Here is a 24,142-nt window from a genome sequence, read left to right as displayed (position 1 = left end):
CATTAATGCAGTGTGACTTATATAACATTGTATCCCGAGAAACGAACACGCAACCTACAATTGCAAGTCTCACTCCTTACCGCGGCGCTACCACTGTTTGGGACCCCTGATATTGCAGTGACTTTATAGAAACTGCCTAGATGCTACAAATGTATACAATCATTATCCACTTTTGACCATCCAAGCCAGCGGAATCCATAAAAGCCAATAAGGCAGAAAAAAATCGAACTTATTTTAATGGAAGTGGATAAATCATAATCATGTCTTTCAACCGATTACAACCAAGTAAGCCCTTTTTGTCACTCTCGAACCAGAATAAAAGAAGAAAGAAAGAAGATTTTTTGAACTGCAGTACGGTGATACATACAACCTAACCCCTAACTACAGCGTTGATTTTCAGTAATAGACCCAGTAATTTAATTTTAGAATTTTTACGGCCGATCTATACTTCGCACAAAAATATACTTAATAATATAAAATAAACTGTTTAAATTGAAATATAAATGAAAGTACAATTTTTTTGCCAATTAATCGATAGAAACAATTAGCAACATTAAAGTATTCGATAAAAAAACTGGATGGTAAGACCAGAGTAAAGTTATACAAATACTAAACACGATTCGACTGACAGACCAAACTGCCATACCCTCTTTGGGGTCATTGCGTTGTCAATTAATAGCATTCGCCTTGACGACCTTTAAGCTTGACGACCTTCTTGTCCATTAAAATATAAATGTTAAGGTTTTTTAATGCTTTTGGCGGTAGTTACTCAAAGAGGCTTAAATCTAGTAAACACTAAACATGCTATAAATAAGTATAAAACAAACTATAAATTGAATATATATTTATTGTACATTGACGTTGAATCGGCGACGGTAGCGAGTTTTGCGTGATTGCTTTATAGAGTATGACAAATTACACTTCACGTCGAAGTGAGAACAGTCCGCCGGATGATCTACGTTTGTTATTGTGACGTATTTGTACACGCTTTCACTCGACGAATAGATGTTAGTTTAAACGTCTGCAAAGTGGGACGGATAATATTTCTGTAATAGTCATTTTGCACTTTTCTATTTGAAAGATACAAAGCATGCCCGGCTGAGGCGTGATTATCTATAATCATCATGGTGTTGTATATCTTAAATCAATTTTCTTGGAGATCCGATCCAACAGTACCATAAGAATCGAACCGAGGTTCGAGCCTCCTTGGTAGCACTGAATCTGAATGCTAAACACGTGGACGTGGAAACCCCAAGTCCAGATCTCCTCTCAAGAATCCTTGTGGCTCTTGGCCCAGTCCTTCCATGAACCCTCAGCCTAAGCAACCTCACTTTGGAAACTACTCCAAGTGTCTCCTCGCTTCTCGTTCCGGTGAAATAGATTTGATTATGATAAAGAGGTCTATTCACCTTTTAGTCTCTCATCATCACCATGTGAGCCGTTATATGCCCACTGCGAGGGTCTTGCAGAGCAACTTCCCGCGACCACGAGTCTATCCTCGGCCCATTTAGTGAGTAGCAAACTCACCACGCGTCTCCGGGAAACAGACTCATGGTTATCACTCGAGGACCTTTCACCTTTCACTTCAGGCGAGCAATCCGTCGAGCTAAGATACACCGAGAAAAACCCTCTCCATTGCGCTCTGGGTGACCTTGAGCCTTCTTATAAGGTCCATCGTAAACGACCACGCCTCAGAACCACTGGTCAAAGTCCTTTACCTACAGACATTGCCAAATTAACTTAGCTTCTCTCATCTCAAATTCAGAGCAGCTGTAAATGCCAACGGTCAAAAATATGACATATTGGACCCTGTTATTTGGCTAAAGATTTTGCTTATAAACAAACTTCTAAGACACCTAATATATACATTGTGAGGTACAAAGTCATAGAGATCATAAGTAATAGATATACGAACTTGTATCCGGTCAGGATGTTCAACAGTGTGGACTTGCCGGCGCCAGAGGGACCCATGATGGCGGTCAGCTCGCCGGACCGCAGCCGCCCAGACACCGACTTCAAGATCATCTTCTCATCTGTTAACAAATATTTCTATTATTTTAGAAAAGCAAACCATCATACTCGCTTCTTTATCATTGCTGGGGGTCGTGAACTCATGAACACTGAGTTACGTCATTATACTGCGTCACCTGTTCCATCTTTAAATTCTTAGAAGACAGCATGTACTGAATTACGTTGTTGAGAATATTAATTCTGACTTTCTGAAGCTATTAAAACTTTGACCATCGACGTTTCGGACAAAAAAAGAAAATTAAATAAAGTATTTGTGTTCTAAATTTACACCTATATTTTTTTCTATTACCTTCGGTAATAAGTTACCTCAATCTATGTTAACAAAAACATAGTATAAATACATACCAAGAAAGAAAAACTTATCTTTTGTAACTGTTCATCTTTAAAAATTTGATTCAAGGTTGACCATTGCGATTAAAATGTAGTCTAACTGTAGGTATCAGGGCGTAAATGTAGTTAAAAACTGTATTTTTTTCTAAATATAAAAGTGATATTTTAAACAAAGGATATTTTAAATGTAATTTTCCTTGTATCATTTGAAAATAAAGTATTAGTACGTATATTAAATACCACTTTTTATATTTTAGGAGAAAATGTCAGAGATGTTCCCAATAAGTGTCAAGATTTATACACTTGATCATTAAAAGTAATTATTGTAGGGTAGACGCATATTTTGCTTAATGCGGGTAGGGCAAGTTCAGTCATTGCGGCATCATTGGTCGTAGTTGAGTCTATCGACTAATATCATGAAACAGATATCATTGTAATCTCGAATGAGAGAGCGAGAGAAAAGCTGTTTCTTAAAAATTGTTAATGGTATGCGAATATTTACATGTCTTGGTAAGTGTATAAATTACGACACACAACAGCAAACACGGATTTGTCGCTCCAACCGCTGGAGCGTTTTAGTCTTGAAACATCGTTACGCTGTTAGTTGAATATAGGAATGTTTTATTAGAAGAAGACTAATCACTGAAATTACGTTCTTATAAAAACTATTTGAGATATCTCACATATACAGGGTGTTGGTTACAACTTTAAAATCTTTAAAGATGTCTACGTGTAGCTCATTTAGTGTTAATTAATGTATTGTGTATCGTGTACAATGTATTGTCTATCCTAACATTATTTTATCATCTCGTCGCGGAAAGACCCTCTCGATGCGGACAGCGCATTGTCATTGTGGAGATCTTTGGGTGTGACTTATATGCCTTGCAGTAGGCGTCCATGGGCTGAAGAAAGGAGATTGTATGGTACATAATATCCAAAAATCAATGGTTTTAGAAATTATAAATAACGTAATAACCATGTAGTGAGAAAAAGAGTTCTTATAATTCGTATAGTTATATATAAAAGCTAATTATTGTTTACTATCCACCCTTACAGATCTAATACTGTCGGAAGTTATAAAACCTTCAGTGTGATCATGCGTATAGATGTAAAAGCAAAGGCTTTTTCTGATAAATCTGTATAAATTTAGAAAATCATAAATAAACGTGACCAAACCTGTCCTCGCGTATGTAAATATTAGTAAACACAAAAGACGGTCAGGGTCCGAGGCCTTATTACAAGATAACCCGTATGACTATCAAGGATTTTTAACGACCTATGAACCATTTGGTAAGTACACCTACTAAGACAAATATCTAATGGATTAAGGCGTTATTTTGCGGAAGTCCATCCTAAGTAAGAAAAGGACCAATATATAGCTACTTCCGCCAATGCAGCAGTAGTCGTGCCATAAACTGCACCGCCCGCCAGCCCGCTGATAAATGCGTATGCGGCAAACAATGCGAATTACACAACTACCACCGTCAAATCACTCAACACGTGTTTCACCCCTCCACGGGGCATCCTTAGGAGCAATGTTACACGGATTAGTGCCTAACACAAAGTACTAAGACAAACTTAGATTTAGCAGAACAGATAGCAACTGGTACTTTAAAATTCTGCAGTAGAAAGAACAGTGCAGCAAGCGTCAAGAACAGTGTATGACGTCCATTAAGGTGGACATACGATCTTGTTATTATTGTCAGAAGACGATGGACGCAGGCCGCTGCCAGTTGGAAGTTGTAAGAAACTGTCCAGTCGTTGGAAAAATTTGTCCTATAGAAAATTTGTGAGGAAAGCTTATGTTCAACATTCGACGTCCAACAGCTGCAATTATGATGATGATGATGGAATAACTAGATATTAGGAGAGATGGAAAGTAATGTCGCTTTCTTGAGTTATATTCACACGACTACATTTGTAACAAGTTTTTTTTTCTAATCGACAATATATTCACCTACGTTATCAACAACCTTTTGCCATCTAGTATACAACGTCTTCCATGTATGTAATGAACTACCAGATGACAATCAAATATCGACTTGCGCAGAAACGACATAACTTTCCGGTACCCCTAATATATAGAATAGATTTATTATATAGTTATAAATAGATTCAATGCAAGCACTTTTTAAAACTTTATAGTCCCATTGGAAATCTATGGGAAAATGTCTGAAGACGTTCTACGGTTGAAATCACGTTGATAACCGTTTTTCACCACAAAAGCAACCTTCTCTCTTCAAAATCTTTTCTTACAGATTGTCAGTGACTTTAATATTTTCTTTCCTTTGTTGTTTGCATTAATACGAAGGAGTGTAACGCTTTGTTCGCGGACGAGGAATGTTAACAAAGAGATGAACGCCCGCCTTGTCTTTCAACGTCCGACGGTAACAGGAAAACTGTAGGGAATAACCGGTTAAAGTTTAAAGGCTATAACATCTGTTTGACTGAGGTAAAGATCATTTTAATTTAATTTACTCCAATAATACCTGTGTTATAAAATTAACACGAAACTATTTTTAATCTGTATCTGTGAATTAAAAAAAAACTGATACATGTTTACAGGGTGTTAACCCTGTCCTACCTGTGACAGGGGTACTTTAAAGCATTTGAAACGCCGCTAACAAAAATAAACAACGATGTAGTTGATCAATTATAGTTTTATTGGATTGACATAAATATAAGGAGTTTTTATGTACAGCTTGAAGTTCATTTACCTTCCTCAAAATACAGTATCTGTGGAATTTTTCCTTGTGCCGGTAGGTCTTGGAGGTAATAACTGTACGAAGTCCGACGTAAAGGTGTGTATATTCATCAAGCTTAGCCTATATTTCTACCAATTTTAAACTATGAAAACAATGTTCAACTAATAAAAATCAGCCAATCACAAGTAGAGAAGCATTGTAAAGCGCCCTCTTTCTCCCGATGTATATAAAGAATTATATTTCTGTGGAATTCCCCTTTTCGATGCACCGCTGATGATGACGCAATATATCTCCTACATATCTATAGAAGTATAGATCGTCCTAGGACTGATACACGTGTTTGTTCAAGACCAACTATTGTAATTCCTGTTTTTGACAACGGAACGTGCAGCTAAGTAAGTCAAAATCTTGTAAACACTAAAGGCTTTCAGCGCTCAAATCCAGTGAAACTAAATAGCGTGAAAATGTATAAAATTAAAAAATGAATGCATATAAAATTTAAATGAAAATGCAGCATTGTTTGAAATGTGACGAGGTTTGGAAAGCAATGCATATAAAATATTTATAAGAATAACAAAGAATGAGAATGGAGAATGAATATGTGAAGAACGAAAGGAGGAGTCCTTAAAAATAATAAGCGAACAAAAAACCCAATAAAAAGAAAACTATATACTGACGGCCATACAGTTATTTTGTCAGCGTTCATTTTTACCTCCATTACATTGTTTTTGTTTATTAGAGAAGGAATATCATAATTGTATTTATTGATATTACTAAGTAACAGTAATAACTAATTTATAAACTATACCAACAATAATATTCACATGCGTTATTATAATATTAACAAAGCATAAGTCAACTCAGTTTGCCATTATTTCTAAACGATTCATTAAATCGTTTTCATATCTGCTACTTAAGATACAAGATAGCGATGACTTGTGTACATCATGAGAAGAATGCCAGATGAGCCCAATTTGATTGAAACTAGAATCAAACTCGTCTCCCCTATAACGACGTCACTTAACATAAAATAGAGGAACGACAATTTTAAATATGTCTCGATCTACGTTCCACAGGTTAAGATAGACAGTAGTATAACATCTAATATCTTTATGAATACTTTAAATTATAGCGATTTAAAACATGTCCCTAACTTACAAGGATACAAACACTGATAAATGAAATCAAATAAATAAGATAATACTACATATTATAAAACAAAACAAAACAAAACGTACTCGTAGATTAAAAAAACTATGTACGTTTAAACCCTTATTTCATTGAATAATAATTGGCAAAGTTTCAACTGTAATACATGGAAATGTCTCACGACACTATCTTTTCTAAGAAAGACATCGAATCGATCTGAACACATTGATTTAGAGACTCCTTTGTTAAATTTAGATGACATGTGTAGTTGCCCACAAATCTATTAATTTATGTCTGAGAAATAGCCACGGTAATACTTGACAAAGAGTGTACTTTGACAAAATCACTAATATTACAATAAACTTCCAAAATATTTTCTAGAATCAATTTTAGTAAGAATCTTCCTGTTTCGACTAACAGCAAGACAATGTCTTCGAGTTTCTGAACGACGCGACGACAATAAGATACGTCACATGACGACTCCACATCGTCATTATCGGCATACCATAACAGACCGGTCTCGTCGCAAACGAGGTTAGATCGTATATCACAGGGGTTGCCAACCCCGGATCATTCTGGATAGAATACTTCTATGCTGGAGTTTGGATTTTATAATTAGTTAAGTATTAACGGAATCTGAAAATGCCAAATGGACAGCAATGAGAGTTCAATCAAAAAAAAAACAATATCTTCACAGATCCAAAAGAGTCTCAAGTCTCTCCTTGTGATCAAGCGAGTCGTTATTTAGGAACACCGCAACAACACTTTCAAATTTTCCACCACCTTCAATAATTATTTTTAACAAAGCAATTTTTATAATTTGTTCAACCATTATGTGGTTTTAGTATACCGATTTAAATGAAGAAATAATTTTTAATTGATTTATATATAATACAACTGTACATATTTGACGTGGTTTTGATTATATATAATTATCTATCTTTCAATTTGTTCGAATCCTGGACCACATTTGCTACTACTACAATCAAAGATCAAATCAGGAATGAGGTCTGTAGACAAAAGTATGTCGGCACATTATCCAGAGGATTGGCAAGTAGATGAGGCAGTGGCAAAACTAACGACGGACTGTCGGAAAATGCTACAGGCCGCTTATATCTAGTCTTATTGAAAATATAATGGGAAGTCCCATGTCCTACGTATTAAATAATTATGACATTCATTCGAATATCTAAATTCTTTCTATAAGGTTCTGTGAAGTAAAAACTAAATCGCTTATCTTAAATTATCGTTGCATGTTGAAGTAGATGACGCTCTCTTGAGTTAAATTCACACGACTACATTTTTAAGTTTTTATTTTTAATTAACAATATATTCACCTTCATTATCAACAATCTTTTGCCATCTAGTATACAAATTTTCAATGCTGGAGCCTTAAAAATCAATTAACTTCACTATAAAATATTCCGACAGAAACGACACTAATTTCCGGTCCTCGTAAATTTTTAGGGATATTCATTATAATTGTAGTTTCTATAAAATTGGACTCTTCTGGCATTCATTTCATAGCGTACTTTATTAATATACCTCTGATAATTGTAGAGATGTCTTTTGTGTGTACAACTGATTCGAACTAAATTTTAAAAAATACTTCCTTATTTCAACATAATGTTCCAATTACATCGCTGCAGTAAAATTCAACTCCGCGTATTATTCATGACGACGATACTGAATCAAAATAGAAAAACAAACGCAGCGCGTCGATATCAATGTCGACACGGGTCAAATTCCACTTCCCGCACAAGCAATAATGATAATGAATCTAAACAATGAATTATTTCAACAATAAATGTAATTAGATCACAGTTGCAACCGTTTAACTAAGTTAACAAAAAATTGTCACTATACGAATAATGTTACTTCACGTACGTTTTCACATTGTAATGTATTTGGAGGTAGTACTTAGAAATATATGCCAACCATTCTGGAAATTGTCAGAGTTAAGAATAATAAACTTGGTGAAAGAGCCTACTGTTCTATGTCGTTTAGCTTCTGGCTGACTTTTCTCTTAAGATCCTTCTACAATATTTAAAATTACTGGCAGCTTAAAAGTGCGTGTAAATGCCTACATGAATGTAAATATTGTGAATTCGATTAATGAATTAAAACAGCTTGAATTATTTACTCTAAATGTGTCACACGGAATACTAAATTAAAATATATTAGAACAGGTTTAATCTTGATTCGATCTAGTGTCGGAATATATACGTATATTTTTATATACTCTTTCCCCTATATTATTTCTGGGACAGGAATATATTTTACAGGGAATTTCTTTTACAAACTTTCCTATTCTCAACCTCTCTGTCTCATCCTTTACAACTTCTCTTTCTTTCTTCTTCCATCCTTCATATTTTCTATCATTTTCACAGCATTTATTTACATTGCATTCACGCATTACCTCCTATCCTTTGCCACATTTCTTGATAATTTATTAATTACTATTTTATGTCATTTTATACGAAACTATTATAACTTTCCCATGTTTTTAAACTTGCTATACTTAATATATTACTATCTTCTTGCATGGTTTTGTTACGCTTTAACATACAATATATATGTCTCATATCAACGTAAAGCCTAGCTAACCCTTACGAACTTTCTATTGCTTTCACTACAAATCTTTACTTAGTTTTTTTTTAATCTTATGTTACCATGTGTAATCTTCCTAAAATTCTTTTTAAACAAAACGTTAGTAATAAACATCGCATACTTAATCATGTGAGTTAAAGAAATTACATGTGTTTATTTACAATAAGGCTAACGCGGACACTACAAACATTTATGTCTACGGATCTTTACAACCGTCCTTCAATCATCGCGAATCCTTACTGTCCATCTTTGGACAACCGTCATCCTCGAGTTATATTTACTTTTAATTTTAATAATCTTCTTGCATATAATCTGTTTACTGAAGGTATTCCGTAGATTGATGGTAGGTTGTTTGTTACAGACGTAATTATTTAACATTCAATACATTCAAAATGCAGGTGCGGGGTCCAATGTGTAAGGGCCGAGTACGGGACTGACGACCCAGAAAACAGGTTTATAATGGCCTCTTTTTATTGCATCCTACTAGTTCTGCATTAGAAGCCCGTTGCAGAAATGAGCTAATCTATCTTAGTCTACTTCAGCAGATGACATCCAACGCGTATAAATTCACTTAAAGTTTATTGTGTATATAATGCAGTGTGATTTGTAATAGGTTTAATATTTAGTTTAGTTTAATACTGTAGTAATAGGTTTTATACATTTTAAAAAGGGTGAATATATACCTCAATTGCTGTCAAATAATGTAAAAATCATTGTTTTCAGAAACAATATATAGGTTTAAAAAGATACATATTATAATTATTTTGGTTTGTTATATTTCAAAAACAATAATTAATGTAACATATATAGTGATCACTTTATACAGGTTGATTGGAAAAAAACAATAATGGCTTTAAAAGGGTGAAGGTATTTTGCAGAAAAGTTATATATTAACATTATATGTCATATTGTTTTATAATAAGACTTTTTATTGAAAAAATATTAAATCGTATTAGTTTTTTCTATCATTTAATGTTCATTATTTTTTCCAGTAACTTGATAATCGATACATTGACACTCACTTGTCCTTGCTGATAAGACATCGATAGGCTTTAAGGCCGCGTCAGGGACGACACATTTACTTAAAATCTTTTCTATATAATCTATAAATCGAACTAAACGCAATAATTTATTCATATACTCACGCGTGGTACCAAAACATTACTGATTTTCCAAGGAAGATTTTTACAATGTAAATATCACAAGCAAAAATAAATTTTGTATACCTAAGATGCAATGTATGTTTTACAATATGATCCCAAATAATGTACACAATGTTTTGCAAAATGGCATGCTAAGGGTTATCATGTGTAACTTTATGATTTCACAGAGACACACCTTGAACAGTGATAGTCCATCGATTGAGGATTGAGGCTTGCGATTGCATGTCGCGTGTTTTATTCCCGAGATACATTCCTATTTAATTAACCATGTGTGCGTGTTATATACGATTGCCATTGGTCACAAGTTTTCAGAGGATAGGTAGCAGCTTTGTCTGCGTTATATAATACCACACTTCAATCGCCAACCCGCTTGCCAAGCGTGCGATAATAATGCCCAGCAGTGGGCGTCAATGAGCTGAAACGATCAGCACACCTTGGGAATGGAGTTTCCCACCTCTATTCTCATTTCAAAAGTTATTTAAGTACTAACAGGTTGTCAAATATCTCCCTTCCGCTTTTTTGCTCTTTATTCAATGCTTTATAAAAAGTGTTACAGTGATCGGATTTAGTTCAAATATGCGCCGTTTTGTTCGATAATCTGTTTCCATCTAGACGGCAACTTCATAATACCTCCCTCGTAGAAGCCCCCCTCCTTATTTGCGAAGAACTCGGACAGCCACTTTTCACAAACCTCTTTTGAGTTCAACTTTACACCACCAAGGGCGTTCGCCATGGACAGGAATAGGTGGTAATCACTTGGCGCTATGTCCGGGCTATATGGTGGATGTGATAAAACCTCCCATCCGAGCTCCCGTAGCTTCTGACGAGTCATCAACGAAGTGTGTGGTCTGGCGTTGTTCTGGTGGAACACTACACCCTTGCTGTTGGCCAATTCTGGACGCTTCTGGACGATCACTTGCTTTAAGCGGTCCAGTTGTTCGCAGTAGATGGTAGAATTAAGCGTCTGGCCATATGGGAGCAGCTCATAGTGGATGATTCCCTTCCAATCCCACCAAACACACAGCAAAACCTTCCTGGCCGTCAATCCCGGCTTGGCCACTGTTTGGGACGATTCACCGGCCTTCGACCACGACCGTTTTCGCTTAATATTGTCGTAAGTGATCCATTTTTCGTCGCCAGTCACCATCCGCTTCAAGAATGGGTCGAGTTCGTTCCGTTTAAGCAGCATATCGCAGGCGTTGATTCGGTCCAGAAGATTTTTTTGCGTCAAATCATGCGGCACCCAAACATCAAGCTTTTTTTTGTATCCAGCCTTCTGCAGATGGTTTAAAATGGTTTGGTGACTAACTCCCATCTCCTGGGCGATGTCACGAGATGCCACATGCCGGTCTAACTTGATGTAGTCCATGATTTGATCGGTATTTGTCGTCACAGGTCTTCCGCCGGCTGGCTTATCCATGATGTCGTTTTCGCTGGCTCTGAATCGTCGAAACCATTCCTCCGCGGTTCGAAGTGATAGAGTACCATCCCCCAAAACACCATTAATCTCACGGAACGTTTCTCTAGCGGATTTACCTTTAACGAAGGAAAACTTTAAAATAGCGCTAATTTCGGCGTTAGTGAACTCCATGTTTACACGTCTATAACTGTTGAACGCAATATCCAAACTAATCATGCATAGCGTCGTTTTGTAGGTTATGTCAAGACCTTTCAAATTATGTATAGTATTGCCAGATACGAGCTCTGTAGCGCTTTGTACATAGCCGCGAAATTCAAAAGACAAAAAGGCGGAAGGGAGATATTTGACAACCTTATATTTTACGTTTCTTTATTTCCTTTGAGAGAGACGCTCTTTCAAGACCGCGACCCTTGTGGAACCTACGAGTCTTTCTTCTAAGTTGAGGGATGTCATAGAGGAGCAGAATTTGAAGCTATTTAATATCAAATTAGGATCTTCTGGCATTCTTCATGGCCACACGAAGTCACCTAAACTGATCCTAATTGAATAAGAAATAAAATAAAATATTTTATACTTCTTTAAATGGCAGATAACTGGTCTAGGCATCAAGCAACCAGGGACCAGAAGAATAACCCGTTTATGATCTTAGTTGTCTTCTTTATTGCTGCAGGTAGTGCTTGTTGATTCTAGAGTAGTAAGTTTGTAAGTCGCTATAGTATACAGAATGATTGGAAAGTTAAGTTAGTCATCTATTTCGATTCATCCTTGTTAATCCATCTAAAGGGACTTTAAAGGGGTTAATATATATATATATATATATAGTTAATATATAATATATATATATATACAGTCAGCTTATGTATGGTATACCATAAATAGTATAGTAAGAAAAAGCTTTTTAACATAGTTATTGCTACGTATTAAAATTAATTATTGTATATTATCTGCAGTTTGTACTGCCAGAACTTATCGGGCAGTCGCATTTCAGTGGAAAAAATAAATTACTATAATGTTTATCAGAGTGATCACTTTATGCAAGGGAATTTGTATAAAGGCTTCCAAGCTGCTTGCTTACGTATAAGTAATATAGATTCAACGCTTTATAGCTCTTAAACCTGCATTCAATCATTCTGTATACAGGATAAATCTATTTTATCGAAGGAGCAGCTGGTTTACATTTCATCATGGCAAGTACAATTGAGATTACACTCGACTGCGACCTTACTTTATCTGCGTTCCGTGTCGTAAGCCGTCGATAATTACCCGGATAGCACAAACAAGATAAGCATTAATTCACTCATGTTTCCGCAAATAACACACGCTCCTGGTAATGTACATAGCTACCTAGTAAATAAGATTTATAAAACAAAATAAGAGGATGAAAGAAAGAAGAGTAGAATAAAAGGGCATAAAAGAAAAGAATTATAACATGAAAGACAGAAAAGAATAAAAGATAATAAGAAGAATGAAAGAAGATAATGGAAATAAAAAATAATGTGAAAAAAAATAAATTAAAGATAAAGTCCCTGTCCCACAACTGGATAGGGGTACGAGTATAAAAAAAGAAAAAAAAATGTACATAGCTTCATATCGTAGCAAAGAATACATTAAGACACTCTACATTTTGTAATGCAAAGAGCGGAGGCTTTCAGGGGTACCATCGATCTTTGCTACCTTAAAAACAGGTGTTAATCTAAGCGCCTTGTCACTTCGTACCCGAATCTACAAATGACATTTGGGCACCAAAACAAGTCAGATAAAAAAAGGTTTGATGAAGACGATTTTGTTCACTGGCCTATTTTATAGGAGACTAACAAAGAGGTCAAAGCTCAGTCGTAAATATCGTGTTCCGATTCAAAGGGTGCAAGCTATACCATTTCCTACATTAACCGTCTGACATTTCTACAACATACAACAAGGCACAAATGATTGTAGCAGGTTTTGATAGTTTTTTCAATAGTCCTATTTTTGCTAACCTCAAAAACGTCGATAGATGTAGTAAATTAAATGTTTAGGCCATCAGAAGACGCTTGACTCGGACCGCTTCCAACCGGTCCTATCAGAAAACTATGGGCAAAGCCTATTCCCAGCAGTGGGTGTAGAAAATAAAAGAATTTTTGACATAGTAACAGAAAGATCATGGGATGCATAAAACTCAATTCTTTTTTAAATGGAAATAATTTTAAAGATACGTGACGTCATCATCGACATTTCAGCCGTAGATCGTCCACAACTAGACGTATGTCTTCTAAAAAAATTCCAATAAGACCAGTTTAAAGCGGCCTGCATTCGGATTCTACCTTATCAAGCTCGCTGGTTGGAGTTGGAGATACTACGGCTACAATAGTGAAATTACACAAGATTCTGCCTCGAACAACGTATTTTGTATTTGAAATCTTTGGCGTAACCTTATTGGGTGTATATACACCCAACAGTCACTTATCAATGACTCTATTGCGCTTATCTGCCTACTCCGTCATTTCTACTTTTTGCAAGCATTAATTCGAATGTACAATCTTACAAAACTAAAAGCTTTAAAGGCGTTAATGTATAGATCATTTGCTATCAATTGATGTGTAATACACCCTATTCAGAAATCAAAGATTTCAGGTATTTATTAAAATTATCTATTTATTAAAATTACTTATTGTTTACTATCTATCCCTGTAGACTTGTTACTGCTACAATTAATTGTGCTGTAGCATTCCAATAGAAAAATATAAATCAATATAACATACAATACCCGGCGATAAATATTGCACATCGTCTGCTAATTTCGACTTCGTAGAGTGTTACTCTGTCGCACACACTGTTTGCATTTCGTGCCGAACGTCTCTTTCAAAAAGTCGAGTTGCAATATTTATCATCGGGTACTGTATTTCAGAGTGATCACTTTATACAGTATGATTGGAAGTAGGTATAATAGCTTTAAAATATTTACATAAATAAGAACTATAGGACAAAGAGATATGGTCGGCTACAAATTAGTTGAGGAAAAATGTAATATCAACATAGTGTTATATATCAACATAGTATACGTACATATAGCGAGAGCGGCCCGTTAAACATGTCTATGCAGCCCGCCAAGCATTTCTAAAGTTGAATTACTTGAATTTCTAAAATTTTATAAGATTAATTATAATAAAATCGCGGTACATACCATACCGAAGAAATTAATTAATAATAACTACTTATCTAAATTGAGTATTGCACTTTTAAAAAGCTAAAACGACTGTCTAAAAAAATTTTAAGTCTATTCGTTTTTTCTTTAATATCCCTTTATTATTTTTATTTTGCTTTCCATCTAACGTTTATTAAAACAAACTTTTTTAAATTATAAACAAGTGTTACATTATGTGCGACCTGGCAAAATTTTTTAAATTTAATTATTATTTGGCTCGTTGTTTAAAAATGTTGACCACCCCTGGTTTAGACTAACCATGTTGACATATTTCTACACCAATTAATGTCGTAATTCTTACATATATCTTTATCAAATAACATGTACTATTAATTATGTTTACGATATCCACATAGTTGTTTATTTAGTGAATAGAAAACTTTAAATATAAATTCCAGTGATGACAAACGACACAGATACGTGGTCTCTCATGTTTACAGTTGTCGAAGAGACATGTATCACCATTTAGTCATCATATCATGTATACATCTTTTTTTTATTTCTTCATTTCCTTACAATATCAAATAACTTAACTCTAGCTCTTTTCATCGTTTTACACTCATCTTAATTTTAATACATAAATATTCATGCGTGCTAAATGCCATCTATTAGTCAAATAGATGGCATTTAGCATGATAGTAAAGCTTGTTTTTTTTTAATTTACTTATAATACCTAATAGCATTACATCTTACATACAAATTTGTTATCTATATATGTTATACTATTTCTAACTTTCCTATTTATTTTATACAAACTTAATACGTCGCCTGATGATGAGATTTCTCTACAAGAACGACGATCACTCAACAGATAATCAAAAGTGATTGACATAGTCTGGATTAGTAAGCTAAAGTTACAGTAGACAAGCCACAGCGCGAAGAACTCATATCAGACTGTTGTCTTTAACATATGGAGCAGATACCATAAAGCAGCAAGCATGGCGACCTTGTTAAAGTTGTCTGAAAAAGCTAACAGCTAGCATTCTAACAGCGGATGTAGAGAACTATAGGTTTCTAGACAGTAATATAAAGAACAACACGGTGAACAAAAATATTTTTTTTTTAATGGAAATAATTTAACGATTATATGAATTTATCACTCCAGCAATATGACTTCCACTGGTCTCCAATAAGTTCCAATAGAACCGGATTAATGTGGCCAGCAGCGTCTTTCGAAGACCTTGACTAGGCCGTTTGTCCATAATGTGGATGGATCTCCCATGCTGTGCTTGCCGGTCTGTGGTCTCCAGTTCAGAACCTTAAAGCCTTAGTGACCATCTGTTCTCCGCGCTGTGACTTCTCCATTACCATTTCTGCCAATTCTCTAGGCTATTTCGGTAACTTTCGTTCATTAACGAAATTATACTCTTCTTTTCAGCTGATAGACCCCCACTGCAAAGCATAGGCCTACTCTAAGGATCACCACGCGACCTTCTCTATGTCATCGGTCTACCTAGCAGTGGGCCTGACCACGCCGCATTCATCGGCACGTGGTCGGCACTCGAGAACCTTTCGGCTCCAACGACCATCGGTTGTTGTATATGCCCCGCCCATTGCTACTTCGCACCAGCAATTCTACGAGCTTTTCAGGTTATGCTCATTAAGTATAATTAAAAAAGAAAACTTTAATATAAAACAACGAGTATTCGTCTATCATTCGATCGACATGAATGTTCTCTACATTCAAATACAAACTTAACGATTTAAATCAATCCGCTTAGTTTTTATAAACACGTATAGCTAATATTTAGTAGGTAGATAAAAAAAAGTGTTGCAAAATCTAATTGCTGTATTGCGAATTGCCTGCAATAACGCCATGCATCCGTCCGTGTCAAATTATTGATGTGGTAGCAAATTAATTGTGCATTGCAAAGGGCGTGGTTGTCACTCTACCGGCACGTGCAAACGATGTCTTACAAAAATACCTTTACTAAATATGTTTCAATAAAACCAGTTTTAGGTACAAACAGTCAAGGAACGTGATCACGTAAATACCTATATAATTGAAAATACTTTAAGAATTGTTCACATACGAACATGAACAGTATTATCGTGATACAGATATATGGTCACTCATAGTAAGCCTGATTAACAAGGTCACTTTCAAATGGATCATGGAAGGATCTATGCTCGAGATTTCTTTACAAGATCGATTCAGAAACTAGATCCATAGACTGACGAATGTATTGGCCAACTAATTAGTAAATTGAAGTAGCAGATGGCAGGCTACAAAACGACTGGAATGACCTATGGGCGCAAGGATCTTAATGTTCTGATGTGGAGACAATAAGCAAAGCTTAAGACATGGAGACATTTGTTAAGTTCGTAAGAAAATGCCGGACGCTAACCGCTTTCAAAAGCTCTTATTGGAAATCTATGGGGGAGGCTAATGTCAAGCATTGGACATTTATAGTTGAAATGATAATGATTATTATGGGTTACGAAACGTTTCTCAAAAGTGGCAATTTTTATTTAAAATATTCGCCCCACATGGCATGGAATGTGTTAAATAATAATTATGTTTAAGTACCAATTTTATTTTTTACATGTTGCCACAAATAATTTATTATTTCAAAATAGATAATGAATCAATAGCGATTTATAAATGAATACTTAGTTTTATTTAGTCTTTAATTATGTGATACATTTCGAAACTATAAGATACATGTAAAGTAACGCGACATTTCTTACATTCGAATGTAATTTCACATCTTTTCGTATATAATTTGCAAGCTCTTATTAGATTTTTTTTATTGACGTTGAATCTGTGTGTTTCGGAACTTGACCTCAATGTTGCGCCTGTAACCTCATTTGTATATCTCCGTTCAATGATAATTCTTGTCTGTTACAATTTTGTAATTGCACGGTTTGTAATAACTCCAACTGGTTCACATAATAGGCGGCATTTTATGTAACATATCCTTACCACGAGACTGGCTCGTGGCTTTTGTTTATGGCACAAATTTTTTATCACGAGTATTATAGGCCAAAGGGTTAATAGTCGACACGTACCCGTATGTCGAAGTGAAATTCGTGTCGTGAGCTCTGAGGGTGTTCGTGGAGTTATAGCTTAGTGTTCATAGAACTATATTACTACTAGTCTATCGATATTTTAACTTTGGCACCTTGAATAAACATATCTTAATACGTGACATCATAATGAAACGGTATTAAATGAGCGTGTTAAAAGTCGAGGTAAAACAACGAACAAGCCAACCGTCGTCCGCACCTTGACAGTTATCTTCCAAGGATGTCAATTTACATGCCTTTTTTATAACAATTATGGATATTTAACTTGTCCACGTTTATAAATGCCTTTATAATACAGTATTGCACACCCGAAAAAAAAAACTTTATTATTGAAGCTAAGATAAAAGTCACGGTATACCAATGCAAATAAGAAACCATAAAATGTAGTTCAATTTTGTACTGGCCCATAAACCAACGTAATACCGAAATCTGGTGACACTTCTGTAGTGCCCAGGTTGTCCCATTAATCAAAGTCAAACCAAAATCTGATGACACACTTTCGTATTGTCTATGGTATCCCACAAATCAAAGTCAAAAAAAATTGGTCAAATTTTCGTAGTGACCAGATTGTCCCATAAATCAAGTCGAATTCTAGTGACTTACTCGATTTGTGCTTGATGTTTATTTATTGGACCGTCTGTGTAAAAAAAAGTATGCAGTTGTTATTAAATAAAAATGATAAAAAATTGTAGATGTTTTACCTTCCCTCGCTCGGTTTCTTAACTAACAAGAATAACTGCTTGTTTATTACTTGTTTTTAGCTTTAAATAACATCGTCACGTCGTCGTGTAGGTGAACTATGTTCTAGAATTTTCTTCAGTCAAGCCAACGAGATGACTAAAATCTTTTTACACAGTTATGTTTATCATCCACAGATTATGCTCGAAGTTTAATTAAAATTTCGTCAGCCTAAATGTCAGAATTAAAAATAAAATATAACTCGGTTTTTCTTTCAGAATCTACCACGTAGTAATATGAATACATTTAAATAAATTGCAATAAATTAATACATTTTTTTATTAAATAATCACTAATTATTATTTCTATATACTTTGTATAAGTTATTGGTTTCATATATATTTCTTTATACATAATAATATACATTTAATATGTCATAATAATATTGACGGATCATAATAATACAGACGGATTGACGAACACAGTGTGATATATACACAGAAGACGCTGCTGCGCATTTTCTTGGAAACTTCTTTATGAACAGTGGCAATGAAGAAAGTGAAGAAGTGAAAATAATTAATGCACAAAGTGTGAAATACATATAATTGTATCTCGTGAATCGAACTCGTTACATATTCTTGTAATAAGTATATATTCACATTTTTCATACGTATATAATAATTAAATATTTAATTTATTTTCAATTTGAATTGAATGAATAAAACAAGACATGGTGAAATAGAGGATCAAGTTGATATGTAATTTTTTTCATATTTTTTTTGTGCTTTTCTTGCATTCTTATAATCTTTCGTACTTCATTCGTCTTTTAACATTTCTTCTGCCTTTCTCTTTCACGATATCATTCATTCCTCACCTCGTCTTTATTTTATTTTAAACATTTTGTTCTATATACTTTTCATTTTTGTTTTGCTTTATTTGCTTTTCTATTGTTCACGCTTAATCTTATTTTTAACTTTAAAAATGTAATATCAACTGTTATAATTTCCTGTAAATAAGTTATCCATCATTAATGGAAATGCAAAGAATGCCATCATGATCGGTCTTAGCTGCCCGCATCTAGTAACGTCTGTCCTATGTTGCCAGTCCACCTGTTGGAGAACCTGAAACCACTCGAGTACCTTTTCGCCGCAACGACCATCGCTTGCTTGAGCAATATGTTATATAGTATATCTATTCTCTATTCAGTTCTTAGAAGAAAAAAATATATTAGTGGGACCGGAAAATAATGTCGTTTCTGCCGACGTATTTTACGGAAAAACCTATTTATTTTTACCGCTCAGGCATTTATAATTTATATACTAGATAGCAAAAGGTTGTAGATTACGAAATTAAATATATTGTTGATTAGAAATAAAAACTTGTTAAAAATGTAGTCGTATGAATTTAACCTAAGAAAGCGACATTACTTTCTTTAATAATATCTCTAATATATAAATCTTGATTATATAAAACAATTATACGTCTCCAAGGATAATCCTAATACATATTACGTTAAATAATCAAAGTACATATAACGATTCGCAGCACAACATATAGATAAATAAGTTTTCCACGGTATTAACATTTAACATATAAAAACAATAATTAAAGCAATCTTACGAACAATTAAACACAATTTTCTATTGTGTACATTCTGAAATATATATTTTTTTATAAAATACATAACTAATGTAACTACACTTGAATGTTATTGTAAAACTTTTACATTGAAAATTAAATAGTTAATAATTATTTTCAAAATACAAAGGAAGAAAACATTAGAAAAAAAAACGATCATTGTTTTTGGACAAATAGAAATGACAATGGTATGTAGCGAAAGGCATTTGACTGATGCGTCTTATTTTTACTTTATTCCGTTTGTTTCTTTTTCGTTTCGGACGCGCTCTTTGCCCCCTGGTATTTATTTAATTATATGTCATATAATTATTCATTTTGAATGGAGACCGATCTACAGAAGCACAAACTAGATCAAGAACTCTTGTGATAAAATCTTTCAACTTAAACCTACGAGTTCTCCAAACGCGACCTGGTCTGGTTTTGAGCTTCTCTATTACCAGGACTAGATTTCAAGCGTAGACCGTTTGGGCATGAGCCCGTGAATTATAAGGAACCGCAAAGTTTGTTAGCCAATTATTATTGTTATAAATTAACCAAAAAAATCATCAGCATCATCATCTGAATAGTGTCCGTGAAATTCTTTGGGTCCATCGGCAGCAAATTATAAAATCTCTCTCTATAACATCCTTCTATTTAAAATAAAGATCTCAAAAGACCAACCATACTAACTCAGACGATTTTTTTTCACAATAACATTAATGCAATAATAGTGAAAAAAATTCGTAGTTTAATTATATATTTTTTGGAAGTTTATATTTTCATTTACATTTTAAGGTGGTAGACAGCTGAAAGCGAATAGCCTAGATTTCTGCTTGAACCAACCTAGATGGCTCAGTGGGGGGCCAAAACTTTAGTCGTTCCTTAATCGTTCCACTGGATTCAAACGTTCCATAGGAACACGCTCAATGGAATGATTAGTCTGCCTTTACACACACATTTTTTGTAGAAATCAACGATTAATTTACCGATGTACAAATCAGTATTGCATGGCCCTTTATAAATGCTCTTTGATATAAAATTCCAACGGCTAGTGTTAGCTGAACGGTTAAGAAATTGCGCCGTGGAGCACAGACTACGGCTAGGGCAACTCGAAATACGCTATATATATACCAACAAAAACATTCCTTAAGTTTTTTAACACATATTTCTACATATATAGGACATATTTATGAAGGGATCAACTTAATTTTTTTTAAAACTTAACGAATGTTTTTGTATCTAGCTAATTAAGGTTTTACATTATAATATTAGTTTCTTGTACGTTTATTTGATACTCCTACAACTTCATGTAAAGTAAATCGTTCCGATGGGAGTTATAAATCTATTTTGAAGATTTTTCCACGCATTCAATTTACATCAGTATACAATTATTTTAGTTACGTTTCATAATAAGAAATTTCACATTGAAAACACGATTTAATATAACAATTAACAAGGAGCAAAGATTAAAGAATAACATCGTACACGGTTATCGACTTAGTAACAACTGATAAACCGACTAATTAAAGATACTCGCTTATTTAAATTCTAAACGCCCTAAGGCGACGTTACGAGGTTTAAATGTAAAAATTGTTTAAAATACGCTTGCTTCATTAAAAAAAACAAGTAATTATAATTAAACTGGAAATGTAGGAAGTCGAAAAGATTTCTAGTGAACTAATTAATAAGTCGTTAAAACAGTCATTATTCTTTTTCAAGATATCACAAGGACATATAAAACATATATATAATAATGCCGATTTTAAAATATTAAAGTAACGGATGCACGTTAATAAGTGCATCCAAATATGTTGAATTATAGATAATATTATGTTATACTCACTGCTTTTCCTTCCTTCATGGACCCTGTAAGTCAAGTCGGTGAAAGCCAGATCCACTGGCGGACGCTTGGGCAAGTGGGTGAGAGTCTTGTGCTGCGCTGGTGTAATGGTCACCTTCAAACTCCCCTTCCTGTCGGAGAGAATAGGTTTAGTGTCCACTGGCCCCGCAAGGCTCGTATCTTTGTCCACTTTCATTTTGTATTGACACAATGGGCTTTGCAAACTAAACGTTCATGCCCCTACGTCACAAAGAAGTTTGAAATAAATGAACGGCACAAAAGACACAACCGAAACGCCGCGCGTTCGCGCACTGACTGACTCGCTCGTGTGAAATCAAAGTTTGTAATTCGAACAAGTCGCGTAAGCGAGACGACGTCAATCAGTGTTGAACTTTGTGCGGTCCTTGTCATATTTTATACAATAACAAAAACATGGATAAAGTTGTAGGACTGTGATTTTAATTTACAACGCTTATAATAATACTATTTTTTTAATTGACATTGTATTTATGTCAGTGATATAAATCTTATGACGACAGACAAGACATTCACTTTGCATCATATCTCAACACTACACTCACCACATATAAATGTATAATTATTCCTCAAAGTCCATTAACATATTGTTCACATCCTACTTTAGTGACAGAAGCCTTGGAGAAGTGTCTACTAAGGGCCTGCACAGATGGAGGTTTTTTTTTATGTTTGAAAATGTTACACCACCCCTTTTATAAAGTTAACAACACAATTATGCTGAACTTCTGCTGACTTGTCTCGTCGCAACCAGCTGGTTTCCTCAACCAAGTGACATTACATTAATTTTTCATTTAGGTTGACTTTCGTCTAACTCAGTATTTTCCAACCTATTGTCTCCTTTTGTCTTTCTAAAATTCTTACAACACCCTATGTAACATATATTTTTTTATTGAAGCAAAATTGTTAAACTTGTGTAAACTCCACTTTCAAATTGCCCTCCTTGCCAATAAAAATTTACCCCTTGGGCTCCGTTTTGGGAAACGCTGGTCTAGTCTGTCTTAAGAAATCCCAGGAGACCCTTAACCCTTTATGTGCGGCAACATGGTGCCGCAAATAAGGGTTGAGAACTATTTTCTTTTAATAATTATTGAAATATTCTTTTTTATGATGTACTACATCCAAAGCAAGCATTTTTAAACAGTATTTTAAGGTTAATTCAATATAATCTGACATGTACACACCCAGGGAGTTTGGACACATATATCCACAGGCACTTCACAGGTTAATACTCCTGTTACCTCAAGGCCATGGTCTTCTCTAGACACATGTTTATTGTAAAATATCTCAGACTTGTCCTCAATAACAAGAAACCTACTAATAATAAACTGTAATATAATTTAGAGAATTAAAAGAATAATTATAAATAAGGGATTATTTCTAAATAGTTTGACTGCTGACTGCTTACCCATTGCAGAACAGCTTTTCTATCATAGCATTCATTTGATAGTTTATATCTTTTTATATACACTTAGATGTTACTACTTATAGGACAAGGTTCTTGTGCTGGCTATGCTTTTACATACTTTTGAATACAAAATCCTATGTAGCACCATATCAGGACTGGCTATATATCTTACTATTAGAAGAACACCCTAATCATATCAACTCACTTTCTAGTATAAAACATAATAAAAAGGCATAAGGGGTACACTTTTTTGTTGTGAATTAAAATCAAATCTATGTAATTTTGAAGAATAGATAGATGAATAAACAAATTCATTTTCTAATATATAATATTAAAAAATATAGGGTGCACATTCTTTATTGTATGTTAAAGCTATTGTCTCTTATGCTCTTAGGAGACATATTAAAGTAATTATGAAAAGTAATAAATAAAATAGTTAAGTTAAATAAATATCTGCAAGTAAAATCTGGTAATAACAATATTGAAATATTACAGAATACATTTAGTAAATTTTCAAATTCCTGTATAATTAGCATTAAATTTACTGTTGTATTAAAATGAACTCTTAAAATCCTTGTCTAATAGATTTAATTGCTATTTAATTGAATTTCTGAAAGAGTGAAGATTTATTTTTAACTTTTACAAATATTTGCCTTGCAAAATACTTTCTAAATAGATTGAGTTTATATCAGTTACAGGACTTTATAATAAGAGAATAGTCCTTTTGAACTCTAATGTAAAGGTTTGATAAGAAATATATTTACTCAAAGATATAAATTGTCTGAACTATGTTATATGCTTATTTGGGTATGTAGACTAATTAATAATTATATCAGCACTGTAATAGACAAATTAACTGACTTCGATTAATAAATATCATAACATCAATATATATAAAACAAAAATAATGTTGAAGAGAAAAGAGAAGGTGAAACTTTCTAATTTAA

General features: G+C 34.0%; 2 protein-coding genes across 3 annotated transcripts in view; both read right to left on the bottom strand.

The window, feature by feature from the left end:
* The window catches only part of Ent1 (Equilibrative nucleoside transporter 1), a 466,176-nt gene that overhangs the window by 404,384 nt on the left and 37,650 nt on the right, over positions 1–24,142 (bottom strand). The window lies entirely within an intron of this gene.
* Positions 1–24,142, bottom strand: part of LOC137933072 (ATP-binding cassette subfamily G member 4) — a 51,560-nt gene that overhangs the window by 27,120 nt on the left and 298 nt on the right. The window contains exons 2-3 of one of the 2 annotated variants that reach the window (XM_068776828.1): positions 21,758–21,885; positions 1,916–2,033 (exon numbers count right to left, since the gene is read on the bottom strand). In XM_068776828.1, the coding sequence (XP_068632929.1) occupies positions 1,916–2,033; positions 21,758–21,885 (246 nt within the window). Of the gene's footprint in view, positions 1–1,915; positions 2,034–21,757; positions 22,079–24,142 lie in introns of those variants that run through there. The other variant, XM_068776826.1, reaches the window with a different exon arrangement.

Source organism: Battus philenor, unplaced genomic scaffold (genome assembly GCF_028537555.1).
Source record: "Battus philenor isolate CCGP_79_NKW_IND1 unplaced genomic scaffold, ilBatPhil1.0.hap1 SCAF_12, whole genome shotgun sequence".
Taxonomy (NCBI): Eukaryota; Metazoa; Arthropoda; class Insecta; order Lepidoptera; family Papilionidae; genus Battus; species Battus philenor.
This window is presented reverse-complemented; position numbering and strand designations above follow the sequence as displayed.